Below are 19392 nucleotides of genomic sequence, written 5' to 3' on the forward strand. Positions count from 1 at the left end.
ATTTATGACCCGTTATTTTATTGCGTTTAAAAATACAGTTAAGTCGGTGTTAATGTTTGCAATGTGAAACTTAATGCAAACTATGGTTGCGCAGAATATTAAGTTCCATATAGGCATTTGAACTTGATTAGGATGGACGTTGAGACTTATCAGTCACTTGATTGTATTCAAAAAACCGTAACCTAGATAAACGACAAGACCTTTAAAAATTCTTCGCAGGAGATATTGACACTGTGGAAGTTGTAAATCTTGAAAGGCCAGGAGCCGACTACGAATTATGGTACGTCTGTCATTTTATCCAATATATATATATATATATATGTATATATATATATATATATATATATATATATATATATATATATATATATATATATACACACATACATGTGGTAGGGTGCTGCGATAAATCAGTTGGCAGAGCATTGGTATCGTAATCCAAGAGTCAGTGGTTCGATACCTGCCCATGTCAGTCCGGGACGGCTGCTTGGTCTGTCCTTTTGAAGAGCATTTAACTTCCAGTTCTTCCGCATGATACAAACAATAATGTGTTAAAAGTGACGCCAGAACCAACGGAAAGAGAAACAAACTTTTTATCGATAAAATCGATCAGAATTCAATTCAAAATGTTAGATATTGTTACATTTCGGTATAATTCAGTTAATTTCCTTGTGTGGCTATCATTTCAGTTTCTACCTAAACAATAACTAGTACTGACTCAAGTGTTCCATTCTGAAATCAAACGTATGATGAGCATGGCAACCCTTATACACACACCTTGACTCGTTTTTTCAAGATTTTTAAGTAAACTTTTTGCGCCAAAATGAATATTTTGTGATTTTTTTCTTTTCGTCTAAAATATACATAGGCTAAACAAATTGTATTTTGTATAGTTGTTACACATTTTTGACATTAAATATGCATTTAACTTTTACATTTAAAACGATTTAATGTATCTTATGCAGTCTTAATTGTCTTATTTATTTTCTATTATTTTTATTTAGCATATTTGATTTTTTTCATAATTGGCATGTGGGACGAGTTGTTAAAACCTTCCATTTCAAAGGTTGATGCGATTACAGAAAGGATTATCTGAGCAAACAACGCGACAGTCCTAACAAGCTGAACCATTTCAGTCGAGAATAGAGGGGCTCCAGGTGGCCGAATGGTCTAAGGTGTCGGATGTCCCAATGTTCTAAGGCCCTCGCGTTTACAGATCACTGACATCTCATCTCAACCTGTGTGGGTTCGAGTCTCGGCCTGGGGGAGGTGAAAATGTTTGGCAGTAGCTTCCCTTAGGTCATTGACCGTACTTCCCTGGCTCTTCCTTCAGCAAACATAGACTGGTCTCCCAAGAGGTGCGCCCGCATCTTTGGGGGGGGGGGGGCAAACATGTAGTGGTCAGTTATGAAGATATACGGATGTAGGTCAAAACATGTTTATAGGTGAAATCGAGAGGGGGTGATGCGCCCATGTCTCTCTATATGAATTATCATGGGCTGAAAAATGGCGTTAAACCAACGATAGTTCCGGAATGACGTCATCAGCAGCGATATTCGTGGTCTGCTGGCAGATTTACCGTTGAGTATATGTGTTTGGACGTTGAAATAAATTCATTGAATCTCAAGATGCTGTTACAAACAATACGTACATAAACAGAACGCAAATCAGGTTTTTTGTTAATATCTATATTTGTTATTTATAAGTTGATGTTGCTTCAGAGTGCCTTGTTAAACATGGTCAGTTTTGGTGGTCGCAGGTTGTCGTCCAAGGTAAAATGGGCAGAATATTGTCTGCTAGTAACCTTATCGAGAATCATCCATCTATAATTATAGCAGACCAGTCCAGAAAGGCAATTCTTAGCATACGTGTCTTCCTTAATTGTTATTGCAAGTCACGCGATGCCGTTGACTGCATTGTATATACATGTAGGAATCCCACCTGAATGTGTTGTTGCCAAACCCTACTGGCTTGCAAAGCTTCCTCGTCAAATTGTTTTTGGAATAACCAATCATACGCGAGTTATTTAAGACCGCGTAATATGTAACTTCTTTATCAACAGAATGGGTGCACAGATATCGCATTTCAGTGTTATTGTTGCACTAGAAGAACAAGTAATTGTGCGCGTGCTAGACAACGGTAACTCACAGGGCCGGCGCCAGACTATCTGGCGCCCTAGGCAAGGTTAGATTCTGGCGCCCCCCCCCCCCCGAAAATATCAATTTCAAAATTTAGAAACAATACATTTTTTTAAATAAAAATTCAACATTTGAGCACAGACTAAGGGTAATTTTTAAAAAAATACCCCTCTATGCTCAAATGTCCGGACACCCCCCAAACAAACACTACTTGATACTATTTTATTTGCAAAATTAAGACAAGAATAAACAAACATAAAGACGGACATTTAAATACCCCACACAGGCCATTTCTTTCCTTTTTTATACCATTAAAATAAGGAGTTACCCCCCTCAGTTTGGTTTCCGCGGCAAACTGAAGGTTTCGTATACGCGTGATTCCACGGAAAAACTCGTGGCCTATAAAAACACGCGAACGTAATTACGTCCTGAACGTTTCGTATACGCGCGATTTTCAATCACTCATTTTGCTTGTTCCGGTCAGCCTGGTGTTTCGGTCAGACTGAATCTAACCGATTATTTGTTCGTGTATAAAATAAACCAGGATAAGAAAACGACCCTCAATAAAACTGAAATTTATTTACTTATTTTTCAAAACTGTTGTTGATTTGGAGAAATGCGCCCCCTGAAATCAGCACCCTATGCGGCTGCCTAGTTTGCCTATATGGTAGCGACGGCCCTGGTAACTCAGTATATCCTGTCTGACATTCTGGAAATGTTTGCATAGCGGAACACGTCTCAAGTTGACTGCAAATTGTGTCTGGGGGTCAACGAAGTTATAAGTATTGGACATCGTAACATAACACATTCACAGATTTTCCTCTTGCAGCTCGATCCAAGCATTATTGTTGTTGTTGTTGTTGTTCTATGGTTTAACGCCATTTTTCAGCACAAGATAGGCTATACATGGCGGCCAGTATAACTGGTGGAGAAAGAACCCTGGAAAACTCAGGGAAGAACCACCGACCCACGAGAAGCTACTGGCAGGCTTTCCCACGTACCCACGCTAGCCGAGCCTTGGACTCGAACCCACTCAGACAGAGGTGAGATGGCAGTGATCTAACGGTGATCGCTTTAGACCACTCGGCCAAGCATTATTGAATAATGTACACAGATTTGACATGCTTATTTTTTTGGGCAGTTAACTATTCGGTGAACAACTACCATTTTTCACGGGTCTCATTCCATCATAGGGTTGCTTTTCATTGCTTATACAACTGCTTGAATCTGGTTTCAGTCAAATCGAACAAAGCACAGTTAAAGACCGGCCATTTTTCTGCAAGAAAAAGGCTTGACCAACACATAGCTTGAAAAAATATATTTCCTTGGTTTGTGCGAGATTTTTGTAAAATTACATCTGTTATATTGTTTGATAAAGATAAATTGTTTTCAGATAAACGAAAAATTATTCTAGTTCGAACGTAAATTCCAGGCCATCTCCCGCCCACTTTGCTGTAGTGCTTCTTCTTCTTCTGCTTCTTCCAATAATGTGCAGGGTTTCTCTGTGAGCGATTCCCATATCAACCCATGCTTGATCTTTTATAGTCCTTTATATACAGATTTCTCTATATTTTATTTTAAAGGGGCCGTCTGCATGTTCGAAGTGATGAAAATCTTCTTTGCAACTCATAACATAATCTCATAATTAGTACACCGTAATTAATATCCTGGCTAAAGTGATTTCACTGATTGGCAAAAGCCACATCATTTTCTAATATTGTATTCTACACCGTAACAATAACTGTATCATACTTTGACATAATCCTGTCAACTTAACTACATCAGTAAATACATGTGTCGGCTTGTACAAAGACGTGCTTATACACAAATACATAAGACACCGAAGAATAATTATGTAAAATTTAACAAACGTGAAGTGGTCATACTGACAACTACAATTGAACACAGTGATACCGACAAAAAGTTTTTATAAATCTCCGTTATGAATGAATGAATACTGCTATGAAATCGGATGTTTCAATTTCAATTTTCATTCATTATTTGATGGACCCCTCTACTTTCATTTTATGAGATACTTATATTTTAAATCTTTTTTATATTCAGCAAAGGAATTCCTTGACTGTATCTGGTTATTATGACCACAGTATTGAATTTTATTTCACAGTTCAAATATTACTTTTCTCTTCCATTTCATTTGTTCTAAGCGACTGATGTGAGATTAATAATATTCTCTCTTTTAGTGTCATGACTGTATCTTGTGAATTACATCAGTGTTTTGGGTACAAAATATAATCACGCAAGTTTTCTCTTGCTCTGATTTAACATACATATTAAATTTATTAAATTACCGTTTTTGTTGTGATGTACGCAATACAAATATGTCACACCCTATAACTTAACTAAGTGCCACCTTTCTTTTCGTTACATATATACGTGTTTGCCTTATATACAAAGCCTATCCTGCACAGCACATTATAGGCGTAGGTAAACTTACATATTTTGTATTGAGACCATACATAACATCCTGCAAAGAAGGTAAAATTTAAATTAGTGTGTGTTTTGCTAATTCATTTCATAGTCTGACTGGCCCAGTGTTTTTAGAGCAGTATATATTTTAATGTACTAGAATTAGAATTTATCGATATATTCCGAGGTCCAATTAATGTACTAGAATTAGAATGTATCGATATATTTCGAGGTCCGATTAATGTACTAGAATTAGAATTTATCGATATATTCCGAGGTCCGATTAATGTACTAGAATTAGAAATTATCGATATATTCCGAGGTCCGATTAATGTACTGGAAATAGAATTTATCGATATATTCCGAGGTCGGATTAATTACTTGCAGTGGTAATAATGTTTATTTCAACAAAAGAACTCCCAAAATATATTTTACCACCTATAGGAAAAATTGATACAACCGTGAGTTAAAGTGTTTGCTCTTCAATTTGTATTATTTGTTTTAAGAATTACAGTGTTCATGTTTGGTGTTACATTATCCAAACTATGTATCTCTTTCACTACTTTCCCTTCTCCGAGAAGTTTTCTGCGTTTCCACCACACCATGATTCTATGTTATTTTTATCTTTATTGCTGCATTCTTTGTTTCCTTCATCTGCTGTCCTCGGTAATTATCAAATTAAATCACTCGTAACTGATTATGTTATCACTTATTGCTCCCTCGCCAATATTGTTTTGATTACTAATAATAGCAAATGTCACCATCTCATAATATTTAAAACTTTCTTGAATATCATCTTTTTCCATGAAGCTTTTGGAACAAACCCAAGTAAGGTTCTCCCAAACCCTATGAAAGCGAAAGGAATTTTAAATCTCCATCCGTACTAGGTAAATGTAACCGGATAAAGCCAGGGCTCTATATTGCAGATACCTGGTTAAGTATGTCTGTTGAAATCAGGCCCACATGCAAAGCAATGAAAAAATAACACGATGATTAGTGTATAAAATTTCAGACTCTAATGGTAGAAGAATACTAGAACGTCTCTAGCTGCACTAAACAGATCGCGCATCGATAAATAATTGTTTTTTTTTTAATAGGTATTCTGGGTCTTTAGCAGCAACCTTGCGTTGGTCTCCACAGGTAAGGCAAGTGGAGGCATGCAAAGTAAGAATTCACAAAATCGATGAGTAATAATGTTTGTTTAAAAAAAAATTATCTGAAATTTTGACATCTAGGATTATATCGAATTCTATAAAAGCTAGATAGAGCAAACATATCGTCATAGTTATAGATCATTTACTGCATGCAAATCAGTCGACTTCTCGAATGATTTCTTGGTGGGGAAAAATAGAACTCTTCGTGTCGAATAAGTTTAAGTAGATTTACAATTCAAGTCACAGCTTGATGCAGGACTTTGGTAAGGCGTAATATAAGTACAGTACACGGATATGGTTTTCTCCTTAAAGCAAGTCCGACAAGGCTATTGTATTTATACGGTGTGATTGATTAGGAGTTTCAAATCATGTACAAATAATACCTCATTTATAAATTGTGTAAGTTTCATTTTACATTTAAGTTTAAATTTGTTGAAGAAAAACGTTTTTGTCTTATAAGGAATTGATTCCTAAGTCACGTCTACTTGCGGCTAAAATATGTCAACATTCTTTTATTTTGAACAAAAAAAAGAATCGATGCCTTACGGTACATAGGGAAAACAACTGAATACACTCGTGTGTGTGTGTGTGTGTGTGTGTGTGTGTGTGTGTGTGTGTGTCTTAGATTTTAACGTAGCTTTAACAATTTTTCAGTCATATCGCTACGATGTCTGCATTGTGGCAGTTTATAGTGATGTCTAGCACTGGGGCATCTTGCCGCAGACATGTAGCATGATGTCCCACCCAGTCACATTATCCTGATAACAGGCCGACCAGTCCTAACACTAACCTCTTAATGCTGAGCCTCAAGCGAGGAAGCTGTTAGTACCATTTTTGTAAGTCTTTGGAAAGACTCGGCCGGGGATTGAACCCACGACCTGCCGCATCTGAGGCGGACGTTCTAACCACTAGGCCACCGGAGCGGTTAAAAAGACACTCGTACCCGTTAAGTTAAATGGTTCAATATTTCCACTAAGTTGTGTTTAGAGTTAGAGAAAAGTGGATTTCTCGACGGAAGCCACTCAATACACAATAGCTTTATTTTGAAGTAGCAATTGCAATAGGAGAAGCTAAGCTCTTTCGTGTGACGTCATCAACTGTGAGCTTGTGACCTTTCAGGGTCGCTTTAATCAATTCACTTTGCTTGTATGCTACTGCGATTCTATCCTGGTGTGATCATGTACATCCTTTGATTCGACTTCCCTCGCATAGTTTGTGTTATATTGCATAAGAAACTTTGGCTTGAACAAGGTTGCTACAGTCGCCTATATCCATCCTACAATCGCGTTTACATGCGCTTCATGACTCAGTACTTTATGATCAGTATTTATTGTTCTGAAAGGAAAACGAATTATTCGTTGCGAGGAAACACACACATACACAACGCACACACACACACACACAGACATCAGTAGTTACGATAACTAGTTTGCACATTTGAAGTTTCTAATAACACCTAGAAAAGGTTGGTGGCATTATTAATTGGTGTTCAAAAGGAAAAGGCTAAATAATTTGTTTTATTTAGAGACCGATCATTTGTTTATTTGTTTTGTTTCATGGAGGGTGGGGACGGAGAATACTGATTGTTTTTTCTCGAGAATTTTACCTCAGGATAGAATAATTTTTGTAATTAATATGATGAATATAACAGGATTTTCTTATAAATCAGAGTAAGAATATTTTGTTCAAGCTGTTAGGATTTTGGGGGTATTCTATTGTTTGATATTTCCTGTTTGATATTTCCTGATTAGATATCACTGTTATTGTTCACTCAATACCACGTGAAATTTTTGAGAAGCTGGTGGCAACGAATCCAAATTAAATTTGTAAATTATTCTTCCTGTCGGATAAGCCACAAAGTAAATTTACCAATACCCATAAAATTAATGTATTTGTGCAGACTTTATTTTACATTCTTTATGATTATTTTTTTGTTCCTATTTTCGTGTTTTAGATATTCTTGTATAAAATATATACAGTATATCCAAACGTGAAAAATTTATCTCAGCAATTGTTTTGACAGATCAGTTGAATGATTGGATTGCAACATTTCCTCCTCTAAGATACCTAATGAAAACGTTTCGCTTCTGTTATTCATTCTCATTCTCTGTTGGAATATAGATTACAGTAATTTGTTTTTTATCCTTCTTTGTATTTTTTTCCGATAACAATTCACCTTTATTTTGAGTTACAATTTTTAAATTAGTCTCCAAGAAAGGCTTTATTTGTCAACTGCTTCAGTATTATTGACAACAGTTAGAATATAAGAATGTTATGTCATCAAGGATGGAAGACTGAGGTCGGTTACTTAACCAGCATGTGTAAACGCCAGCTACTAGTATCTCACAGACAAAATGCCATGAACTAACTTTACATTTTTAATAACATTTCTTTGGCTGGATAATACAGAAAAATATTTTAAAATGTGTTTAGTAGAACAACCCATACGTTTAACTGGACTGACTTTATTTTGTGTGTCTTGCACACCATAAGTACTCACTTATAAGTCGAGTCTAACAGCAAATTGCACAGATCCAGATCTGCTGTCGCATAATGCCTCGGCAGATTTGGATCTGTGTTGGTTGTTCGGAATTATCAGTAGAGCAAACAATATATACATGGATCTGCGGGCGCATAATGCTACTGCAGATCAAGATCGTTGTTGTTTGCAATTTGCCATATCCTACTTATAAGCGAGTACATACGGTCTGCTAAAATATATCATTTTGTTTATGTGATTTGTGATTTTGATTTTTAACGTAGCTTTAACAATTTTTCAGTCATATCGCTACGATGTCTGCAATGTGGCAGCTTATAGTGATGTCTAGCACTGGGGCATCATGCCGCAGACATGTAGCATGATGTCCCACCCAGTCACATTATCCTGACACCAGGCCGACGAGTCCTAACACTAACCTCTTAACGCTGAACGCCAAGCGAGGCAGCTGTTAGTACCATTTTTTAAGTCTCTGGTATGACTCAGCCGGGGATCGAACCCACGACCTCCCGCATCCGAGGCGGACGCTCTAACCACTAGGCCACCGGAGCGGTCATTTTGTTTATACTTACGTCCTTACTTGTTTACAGATAAAAGGATTTATAATCCTCGTGTTTGGAGATACACCGGGCCCCATTGTAAATCTAACATTAGTGGCAAAGCAGATACGCCATACTTCAGAAAGCTTTGTGAAGAAAGCAATTACAGAACACGAGTGCACTTGAAATGGGTTGTCTAAAATTTAATCAAGTTTTGTTATGCTCGCTTATGCACTTGAAAAAGCATGCCTAAGCTTGCACAGAGGTTTCCAGTTGTTTAATACCCTTGAACTACTTTGTATCTAACTTGAATTTCAAATCAATAACACTGTCAACAGCATAAAAAGAACGCAACCTGCACACATAATTAATTTATTACAAATTATTTCAGAAGTAGCTTTTTCTATTTTCTCACGAGTCATTAACACGGGAACTTTCAGCATAGCTAACGTGTGCGTAATTTATGAAGACATAAAGCATACCCATAACGGTAGGAACAGTAAAGATAAATTGTAAATGTATGTCGTGCTCTGGCAAATATTATCTTTCAGTATTTAACACATATTTGATGCCAATCTTGATGAAGATTTTCAAGTAACCAATATAATCCTTAGTTGTATCTCTCTTTCTACGTGCATGAGCTAAACGTAGACAAACAACGATTCTATTTCTTTTCATTAAAGTAGCATGCATCATTTCCTCAGTGTTTCCGCATTTTAATTTTGCTGTACCAGTCAACACATAGAGAAACAAATACAACAAAAAATTGTCAATATTTCTAGCGCAGTAGTGAAATACATAAAAGGCATTCAAAAAAGGATCAATAGTAAAAGGCAGTTTCTTCACCGCAGTGTGTGCTACTGCGACACTAAAAGTGAGTTTATTCACTACAGTGTTTGCTACTGCGACACTACAAGTGAGTTTCTTCACTACATTGTGTGCTACTGCGACACTAAAAGTGAGTTTTTCACTACAGTGTTTGCTACCGTAACAACAAACATATGTAGTTTGACTAATTTATGTGTTACTGCAGCAGTAGTTAGTTTCATAATATTGCGTGCTACTGCAACAGAAGACTAAGTTTCTTTACTATAATGACCTCTGATGTCAATGAAAATGTTTTTTTGTGAGATTTGTAAAGTCATGTGACTCGGGATGTAAATGGCCAGATCAAGGTTAAACTTCAGCAACAACGTACTTTCGTCTCGTCTGTCAGCGGATTAAAGACGGAACGAATGCTATGCTCACGATTTTTGAGAAAATAAATCATATTCCAATCAATTTCATGCAGGTATATCTCGATGACGTTTGCTGGGCCGATTAGTAAGCGGCTACCCCATGCTGACACCAAATGGTGTCGGCGAATTCCAACTTTTCGATAGGGAATGGACTACGCTCCATCATAAATATCCAAATATCAAAAATGGGGTGACAAGGGTCAGAGGAAACTAGGACTACATCTTTGCTACTGCAACAGTAAACCTATGTTGTTTCACTAAATTGGGTGCTGCTACAGAATTAGTCAGTTCTTCACTGCAACAATTAATGCCAGTTTCTTCATGGCAACAATTAATGCCAGTTTCTTTACTACAACAATCAATGCCAGTTTCTTCACTGCAACAATTAATGCCAGTTTCTTCACTAAAATTTTACTACTGAGACATAAAAACAGCTTCTTACAACGTGAACTACTGGAACGGTACAAGCCAGTATCTTCACTAACTTGTTTGCTACTGCAAGAGAAAATATCGGTTTCTCTACTAATTTGTGTGCTATTGCAATAATACATGCAGTTTCGAAATTATATTAACCGAGTGCTAATGCGGCAGCATGAGATATTTCCTAGCTAAATATGTTACTGCAGTAGTGTCAAGTTTCTTCACTACGTTGTGTGCTAATCCAGCTATGAAAGTCTGGGAGTTTTTCACCACAATTCATAACACTTCAGCAGTGAAAGTCAATTTCGCCACTAGATTGTGTACTGTTGCAATTGTAAACGCTATTTTTTTCACTAACTATCTGCTACTACCAGATTACAAGTCAGTTCCTTCACCAATGTCCATGTCATTTCAACAGTACAATTTTCTCTTCTACATTGTGTGTTACTGTAATAGCGAAAATCAGCGCGACACTATAATAAGGTGCTCTACTTCAAGAGCAAAAGTGGGCCTCCGAGCGGCCGATTGGTCTAAAGTTATATCCCCTTTTCGTAAATTCGCCTCACTTTCACAGCCTGATCATACGAAAAGGGGATAGGGTGAGCGTGTTGTGCCGAAGAGTGAATTTAATCTTCTAAACTTATATTCTGGAGCAAGTTTGGTATATGATATAAAGAAAATTGTCATTTTCTACATAAATAATGTATATATTTCATCTTCTGATACCAAAAATTATAATTAATTAGAGCGTCAGCCTCGAATGCGGGAGGTCGCGGATTCGAACACCGACTGAGTCATACCAAAGACGCATGACAATGGTACTAGTAGCTGTCTCGCTTGGCACTCAGCATTAAGAGATTAGTGTTAGGATAGTTTGGCATGGTGTCAGGATAATGTTACTGGGTGCTACGTGGTGCTACATGTCTGCGGCATGATTTCCCAATGCTAGACATCATTATAAACTTCCACACTGCAGATATCGTAGCGATATGACTGAAATGTTTTTAACGCCACGTTAAAATTTCAAATCACACACAAACAAAAACTATAAATGTTACCTCGTGGCTTCCCCATTCCTTAAAATATCACGTTTTGGTACCACACGATGAAATATATCCGGTATTAACGTAGGAAAAGAAAATATCCTCGATATAACATGATATGTAACATCCGCGCAATACGAGTGACATATAATGAGATTGTCATTGAATGTAACACAAGACAATGTGTTGTAAAGGATGAACGAACAAAATGATTCGTGTTCGAGAAAACGTTTCACATATTCAGTTTTGCCTGAACTACGGAGTCGAGCAATCCACATGTTTAAAGAATGGCGAAGATACAGCGTCCCTCAACTTTCACGATGTGACAAAGTGTCAGTCACTTTGAGAACGAAATATTCAGACATAGTTTTCGAGTTTTAAGTGGATATTGAGATTCATTGTATTTTCAATACATTTAAATTTCATTTGTATAACAAAAACATATTTACATTTCAAAGCACAATCTACATTTTTTAAAAAACAAAGTACATGTTCTTTGTTTTCATCGTTTAACATACTCACATCTCAGGCAACAAAGGACGTGGATTTTCTTCCTTCATGATACGGAATATTTACACTTCTGCAAACAAAACTCTCATTTAAAAAAATAGTTTTCGCTTTGCAAAACAAATAGCCTAGTCTCTCTCTCTCTCTCTCTCTCTCTGGCACCAAAGTTTAATATATAACGAAATGAACCAATATTAGGTAAGCCGAGGTCGGTCAATGTGTACTGAAAATCTACTTCTAGCAAAAGATGTCAGTTTACAGTTGCAGACAAGCATCAAGAGAACCAAGTAGAAAAGCAACAAAAAATAAAATATTGGTGTATGCATTGATCAGTTCCTTTTAAAATGTTATTGAGAAGATATTATTGAAAACGTTGTATAGCCTCAGTAACGGTGATCCAGTACAAAATATTGATATGGAGATGAAACCTAATTAAAAGTCAAAGAAAAAGGGAAAAAGAGAATATACAAAAATTACAATGATGGAATACATGTACTAGAATGTACATTAAATACTAACAGAACATTGTGGTCGTTGAAATAATATTTCAACTATCAAAAAAGAACAGAGCTCTCTGTCTCTCCCCTCACTCTCTCACCATATGTTCTCTGCACTGATATCTTCTGAAAGCTTTTTCTACTGATTGAGTTCTCTTCCATTTGCTAAGCAGAAGGTATAATTGAACACAACCTTATGCTATATTTTCTTCATTTTTTTAATTATTTCTCAAGTTCCTCGCGACATGGGAACTTGAATGTAAATATTTAAAAGTACGGCCATCAAATTTTTAACCGGTTATATTGTTGTATCTTGAAATACAGTTAAACAATTGTGTTTTCAGTTTATGACGTCCTTTAGAAAATACCCTACTGAGTACTCTCTGATATGCCTGCATGAACGTGAACAAGAAGGACGTATCTTTATATTTCCAAACTGCAACTAGGTAAATAAAAACTTTTTTGAAGTTTTCTCGGTATGCTTTGAGTGTCTGCGACCTTAGAAAGCCTTGAGCAGACTACAAGCTAACCACGGTGAAATAATCAAGGCATTGTCAAAACTATTCGACATATCAATCTTTATCCATTCATTCACCCATCCATCCCTTTATTCACCCATCCTGTCAAACATCCATCAACTAGTCCTTTCGTCGAAATCCATCCTATTAGCCCTGATTCTGTCTATCTATTTGTGCTGGTCTCTCCGTTTATTTTTCTCCCCTTTACTTGAACTGGTAGGCGGTATTAATAGATTACACACAATTTAGGTAGTTCAAATTAACATAACTGAGAAATTCGACTAAAAGACAAACTTTTTTCCCTCCGTGTTTTCCGCAGTGGCATCTTTTTAACGTTCTCTATTCTCAGTTCCTTTTCATATATTAGACATTTTTGTACAGTTTAGTATAACTCTGTTAATTATATAGTTTGACTTAAATTTCAAATTCAGCCTGACAAACTGCTAGTACTGACTCACGCCTTCACATTCAGAATTAAAGACGCGTGTGTGTGTGTGTGTGTGTGTGTGTGTGTGTATAAGACGCACACGTGTACGTATACACACACGCGTATGTTCAGACATTCAACCGTTACAACCCATTCTCGCGTTAAATGATAAATATATTCATTATATATTCTAAAGAGTCTTTATGATTTGTATAGGTTTCTTGAGTCTTATTTATTTCATTGTTTTATTTATATCTTTATTTTCATTTAATTTATTTCTCTTTTTTGTATCTTTGGCAAAAATATCAGCCGCTTCATTTGCATCGCATTCTAAGCAAACAGCACAGAAAGCCCTTTTCTACGAAAATAAAAGAAGAAAAGAAACTTCGATGGAGAAAGTTAATGATAAAGTGAGTGGTTCTTGAATCACGTCGTGACATGTAATTTCATGACAACAAACATGTTATTTTTATTCACATCGTGCCGTGGTATGCCGTGTGATTCAGTGTTAACATATTGACACTAAGGGAAAACACCGGAGACGTTGTCGAAAACACGAACCAGCATGAAATAGAATCTCATAGAATTATCCTTTGTATAAAAAACAAGTTTTCTGTTACTTATAACCGCATAGCATGTTGATTCTTGATCAACAGAACCGGTGTCCCGGTACTGAATTTTAATCATCGAATAAGAAGCTCGTGCATTTAAATTAATTCTCTTAACTGGTACATCAAATGTGCATAGACATAACACAATTCTGCAGGGAGCGACTGGCATTTCGAAAGCGAATAAATTACAGTAGTACATGCAAACCCGTGCAAACCGAAGCATACATATCAAACAGATTTAATCGTCGTATGTAAACAAATGTTGATAATCCCTCCGATTAAAAGTGGTTTCAAATTTATTTTGATTGAAGGTATTGTATTTCAGGATTCCCCGAGCACTCTCAGGTCTACAAGTCTTTCTCAAATTTGCAGGGTTTCGTGCACTTGTTTAAATTCGCTTCTAATGTTTTCTGATCTTAACAGAAAACAATTATAATAAAAAGTTCAATATAAAATTCATTGATTGAAAGATATGTTCATTTGAACTCTGGCGGGATGGAATTACCACCTATCCCCCCACCCCCATAATTCATCTGTTATCTCATTCCAAACTGTATGTCTGAAGATCAAGTGCCTATTCTAAATGGTGTTCCATAGATTACATGTTCCTTTCCTATTGTTCCATATAAATTGTCCTAAAATAAATTCAATCTAGAGATGCAAGAATATTGATTGACCGAAGGTATGTGATGTTTTGTTTGAGAGGTTGGATATTTTAACTGCGCTACATGAAAAAATGAAAACTGGTCGATATCTTGTGTAAGTTGAGAATGATTATGATAAATTATCAACCGTATGCAACTCCGTGAAATATAAGCAGTTAATCAATCTTGGATGGGAATATGATCATGAGATTTAACTGTAAAATTCAATCGACAAGTGTACGTACTGTTCAGGGTTGTTGATTAGTCGCCATAGCATGTGATTGTGGTCTATATTTTATGCACGAGAGAGAGAGAGAGAGAGAGAGAGAGAGAGAGATTGAATTATCTGGATTCGCGTTCTGTCCACAAGCGAAGCGCTGAGTGGAAGGTATAAATAAATTGCGGACACATATTTCTAAGGGAAGTAAATCTGACTTGAACTGAAACTTACCTGTCATAATAAGTGTATAGACAGTTTATTATACTTATTTATACGTATACTGACTTTACATAATAATGGCATATGGTATACAGACGTTATAGTATACATGACTTTATAATGTCGTTATGGTTTACTGACGTTTTAGTCAGCCATTGCAAAACTAGTAAGTTGCCGTGTAAGCATACTGACGTATTAAATATACTTCCTTTACAGTATACTAACGTTGAATCGAAGTTATATTGTACTAACATTATAAGTATACTGACGTTATATCATGCTGGCGTTATAGTATACTGACGTCATAACATACTGTCTTAGAGAGTGTATATATATATATATATATATATATATATATATATATATATATATATATATATATATAAGGATATAGACCTTATAAGTATACTGTTGTTGAAATATGTTACATACGGATATAGGCATTATAAAGATACTGACGTTGAAGTACTACATAAGAATAGAGACATTATAAGGATTTTTGACGTTGAAATAGACGTCATAAGGATATCGACGTTTTAACGATAATAGTTTGCAGCTTATTATTTATCTGTGCTAATTGTGAATCTCACTTCGCGCCTGTACTGGATTACTTATTCACGTCAATATGACAACTTGAAAATGTTATCATGGCAAGCCTAACATTGTAAAACATAACTCTACAATGTCCATTATTTAAATTTTCTGCATTTAACATGGTAGGATTGGGTTAACCTAATGGGAAATCTAATATTTTACACATGTGAAAATATATGGATTTATTTTTCATATGTGAAAATATAGGAACTAAAATATATGAAAATGATTTCGCTAATAAGTCTCTATATTTCAGACTTAAGATTTAAGTGTATATATATATATATATATATATATATATATATATATATATATATATATATATATATATATATATATATTCGGCGGATGTAGTGAGTTATGATCATTTTGATTTTGTTCGAACAATATGCGATGATTTTATGCTCTTGTATTTTCACCGTTGCACCGCATGCCACCATTATAAACGATTTCATGCGTGTTGTTAGTAAGCGACATTATTTCATTCGAAAAGATAGATGATATTTCCAAATTCTCTTTAAAAATGCATTTGATGTCAAAAGTATGCGTGAAGTCCTGTTTAAAGGATTTATTAACTTTACTGTCTTGCATTTAAGAATGGTTTCCCAGAAATCGGAATTGTCTCCTTACTACTTCAATTATTATTTCTAGAGACCGATCATATTAATTTTTTGAGGGGATGGCGATTTTTGGCGGGGGGGGGGGGGGGGCGGGAATGGAACGCGATGTCAGGGATTTTCCTTCGATTTATTTTTCAAAATAATATAATTGGTCTTTGTTATTATGTGGTAGGGACGCTATCAATCAGAGTAAGGATATTTTTTTGCAAACTATTAAGAGCCGAAATTTTCTTTCACCAAAATCCGGCCCCCACTCCATAAATAATCTGTCAATTATTCAGGATCTCCAAAATCAGCTATGAAATCAGGTAAATATTAAACATTATTAGATCACTATTTAGTATACCGTGCAGTATATACTTTTGTATTGTCTTGAAAAGCACGTTTCGGAAGAGACGCTGTAAATATATACAGTCCAAATTAGGGTTTTGGGGACTCGACATATGCAGTAAAAATCCACTATGCACTGTTTTTATATAATATCCCTTTTTCGTTCTGTTTTGTGCGAAAATATTTTTACACATATTCCTTCCATAGACAGCTTGTATGCCTAATAGGCTTTCATAGTTGTTTCCCTTTAATTAGCATTACTTTATTGATGATGATGATGATGATGATGATGATGATGATGATGATTCAATTCAACGTTTAAATTATTAGAGAACCATATAAGAGCGTTCAAACCTAAACAAAGATATAAAAATGCACCAGATTAGTCAAAATATTGCCTTAAAAATGCACGTGATTGACAACATATACGATGCCAAAAATGCACGTGATTGACAACATATACGATGCAAAAAATGCACGTGATTGACAACATATACGATGCCAAAAATGCACGTGATTGACAACATATACGATGTCAAAAATGCACGTGATTGACAACATATACGATGCCAAAAATGCACACGTGATCGACAACATACACCATGCAATTAACATTTTTTTTTGTTTTGTTTAGACTTTGATGTTGCCTTCTATTGATTGCAAGTAACTTTATTCACTGTTTAACAAATCCCCAGGGAAAATCAGTGGACAAAATCGTTAAATTGTTAAGCTTAACATTGTACTATTTCTGTCAACGACAATGCTGTAAGGCTCGACTCGGCGATCACAAATGACCGTTGCAGGGGAGGTAAATCTTACGGCATTAATATCGTACATATTTTATTAGACGACATACTGCTTGTATGTGTTGTGCAAAGAATACATGGGGTCTTCTGTTTTTGTTTTACACGTACTAAGCATGCATCCAGTGTGTCCATTCTTCCCTACCACTCTTAATATCAGTGTCATCTGTAACATTTTAAGATGTTCACCCATTATGCCATTCTTACAATCATTTACGTCTATTTGTTACCCAGACTCAAAGCTGTAACAAAACAAGAGGACAACAGTCAAAATGGGTTGCATCCAGGGTCTTGGCAAATGCATCATCGTTCTCATCAACATATTTTTCATTGTAAGTATCTTCCTCCTGTAGAAAAAAAGAAATCATTTAGCATTAGTAAACGAAAAATAAACTCCAAATACCTTTACAGCTATTGCTACATTTAGAGAACATACACAAATACATACATACGTACATGCACATATACATACGTACATACACATACGTACATACACATACACATACGTACATACACATACACATACGTTCATACACATACACATACGTACATAATCTGTATTCTTCTTCTCATTTCCTTATTCTAAATTAAAACTTGCTCTTTATAGTAAAATGAAATATCTGTCTATATTTTTGATAATAATAGTATTTATTGGCAAAGATAGTGTTCTATATTGACAAAATGAGAAAATATATTAATATAATATGTTTACTAAGCTGCTTGAGAATTGCAGGCTAAGAATCATATAAAAACCCTTTCAGTGGTGGCATGATTGATATAAAAAGTATTCTTGGTTGGGTTCTACCTATCACATCAGGTCTGATATAGTAAAGCAGTTTCGAGGAGAAAGTAGTTCTGTTAGTTTTTTTTTTTACATATTGGTAACAGCTAGTCATGACTGACAAGGTGATAAATATCATTAGTAGGTTGTCAGTCTAGATTGCATGCAGTTGTGACGTTCATCGAGGTAGAGAAATGTAGTTGTGACGTTCATCGAGGTAGAGAAATGTAGTTGTGACGTTCATCGAGGTAGAGAAATGTAGCGGTGACGTTCATCGAGGTAGAGAAATGTAGCTGTGACGTTCATCGAGGTAGAGAAATGTAGCTGTGACGTTCATAGAGATAGATAAATGTGGTTGGGACGTTCTTCGAGGTAGAGAAATATAGTTATGACGTTCATAGAGGTAGAGAAATATAGTTGAGACGTTCATCGAGGTAGAACAATGTAGTTGGGACGTTCATCGAGGTAGAGAAATATAGTTGTGACGTTCATCAATGTAGAGAAATGTAGTTATGACGTTCATCGAAGCAGAGAAATGTAGTTGGGACATTCATCGAGGTAGAGAAATGTAGTTGGGACGTTCATCGAGGTAGAGAAATGTAATTTGGACGTTCATCGATGTAGAGAAATGTAGTTGTGACGTTCATAGAGGTAGATACATGCAGTTTGGACGTTCATCGAGGTAGAGAAATATAGCTATGACGTTCATCGAGGTAGAGAAATATAGTTGTGACGTTCATCAAGGTAGAGAAATGTAGTTAGGACGTTCATCGAGGCAGAGCAATGTAGTAGGACGTTCATCGAGGCCGATAAATGTAGTTGGGACGTTCATCGAGGTAGAGAAATGTAATTTGGACGTTCATCGAATTAGAGAAATGTAGATGGGACGTTCATCGAGGTAGATAAATGTAGTTGGGGTGTTCATCGAGGTAGAGCACTGTAGTTGGGACATTCACCGATGTAGAGAAATGTAGTTGGAACGTTCACCGATGTAGAGAAATGTAATTGGGACGTTAATCGAGGTAGTGAGATGCATTTTCTTTAGCAACTCACATGAACAATTTGTAGAGATTCTACAATTATAATTGAAATAGTAAGAATTAAGCAATACTTAGCAAATGGTGTGGTTACTTTGGAACCATGTTGAAAACTATTTTTAAAATTT

At 35.8% G+C, this 19392-nt stretch overlaps 1 protein-coding gene across 2 annotated transcripts in view; it reads left to right on the top strand.

Moving 5' to 3' along the window:
- The window catches only part of LOC149794459 (tetraspanin-1-like), a 55130-nt gene that overhangs the window by 12603 nt on the left and 23135 nt on the right, over nt 1–19392 (top strand). The window contains exons 2-3 of one of the 2 annotated variants that reach the window (XM_089968707.1): nt 12805–12906; nt 17681–17778. In XM_089968707.1, coding sequence (XP_089824833.1) covers nt 17719–17778 — 60 coding nt within the window. In that variant the 5' untranslated portion in view covers nt 12805–12906; nt 17681–17718. The remainder of the gene's footprint in view (nt 1–12804; nt 12907–17680; nt 17779–19392) is intronic. The other variant, XM_089968706.1, reaches the window with a different exon arrangement.

Source organism: Sinohyriopsis cumingii, chromosome 8 (assembly GCF_028554795.1).
Source record: "Sinohyriopsis cumingii isolate HCF-2022 chromosome 8, ASM2855479v2, whole genome shotgun sequence".
Classification (NCBI taxonomy): domain Eukaryota; kingdom Metazoa; phylum Mollusca; class Bivalvia; order Unionida; family Unionidae; genus Sinohyriopsis; species Sinohyriopsis cumingii.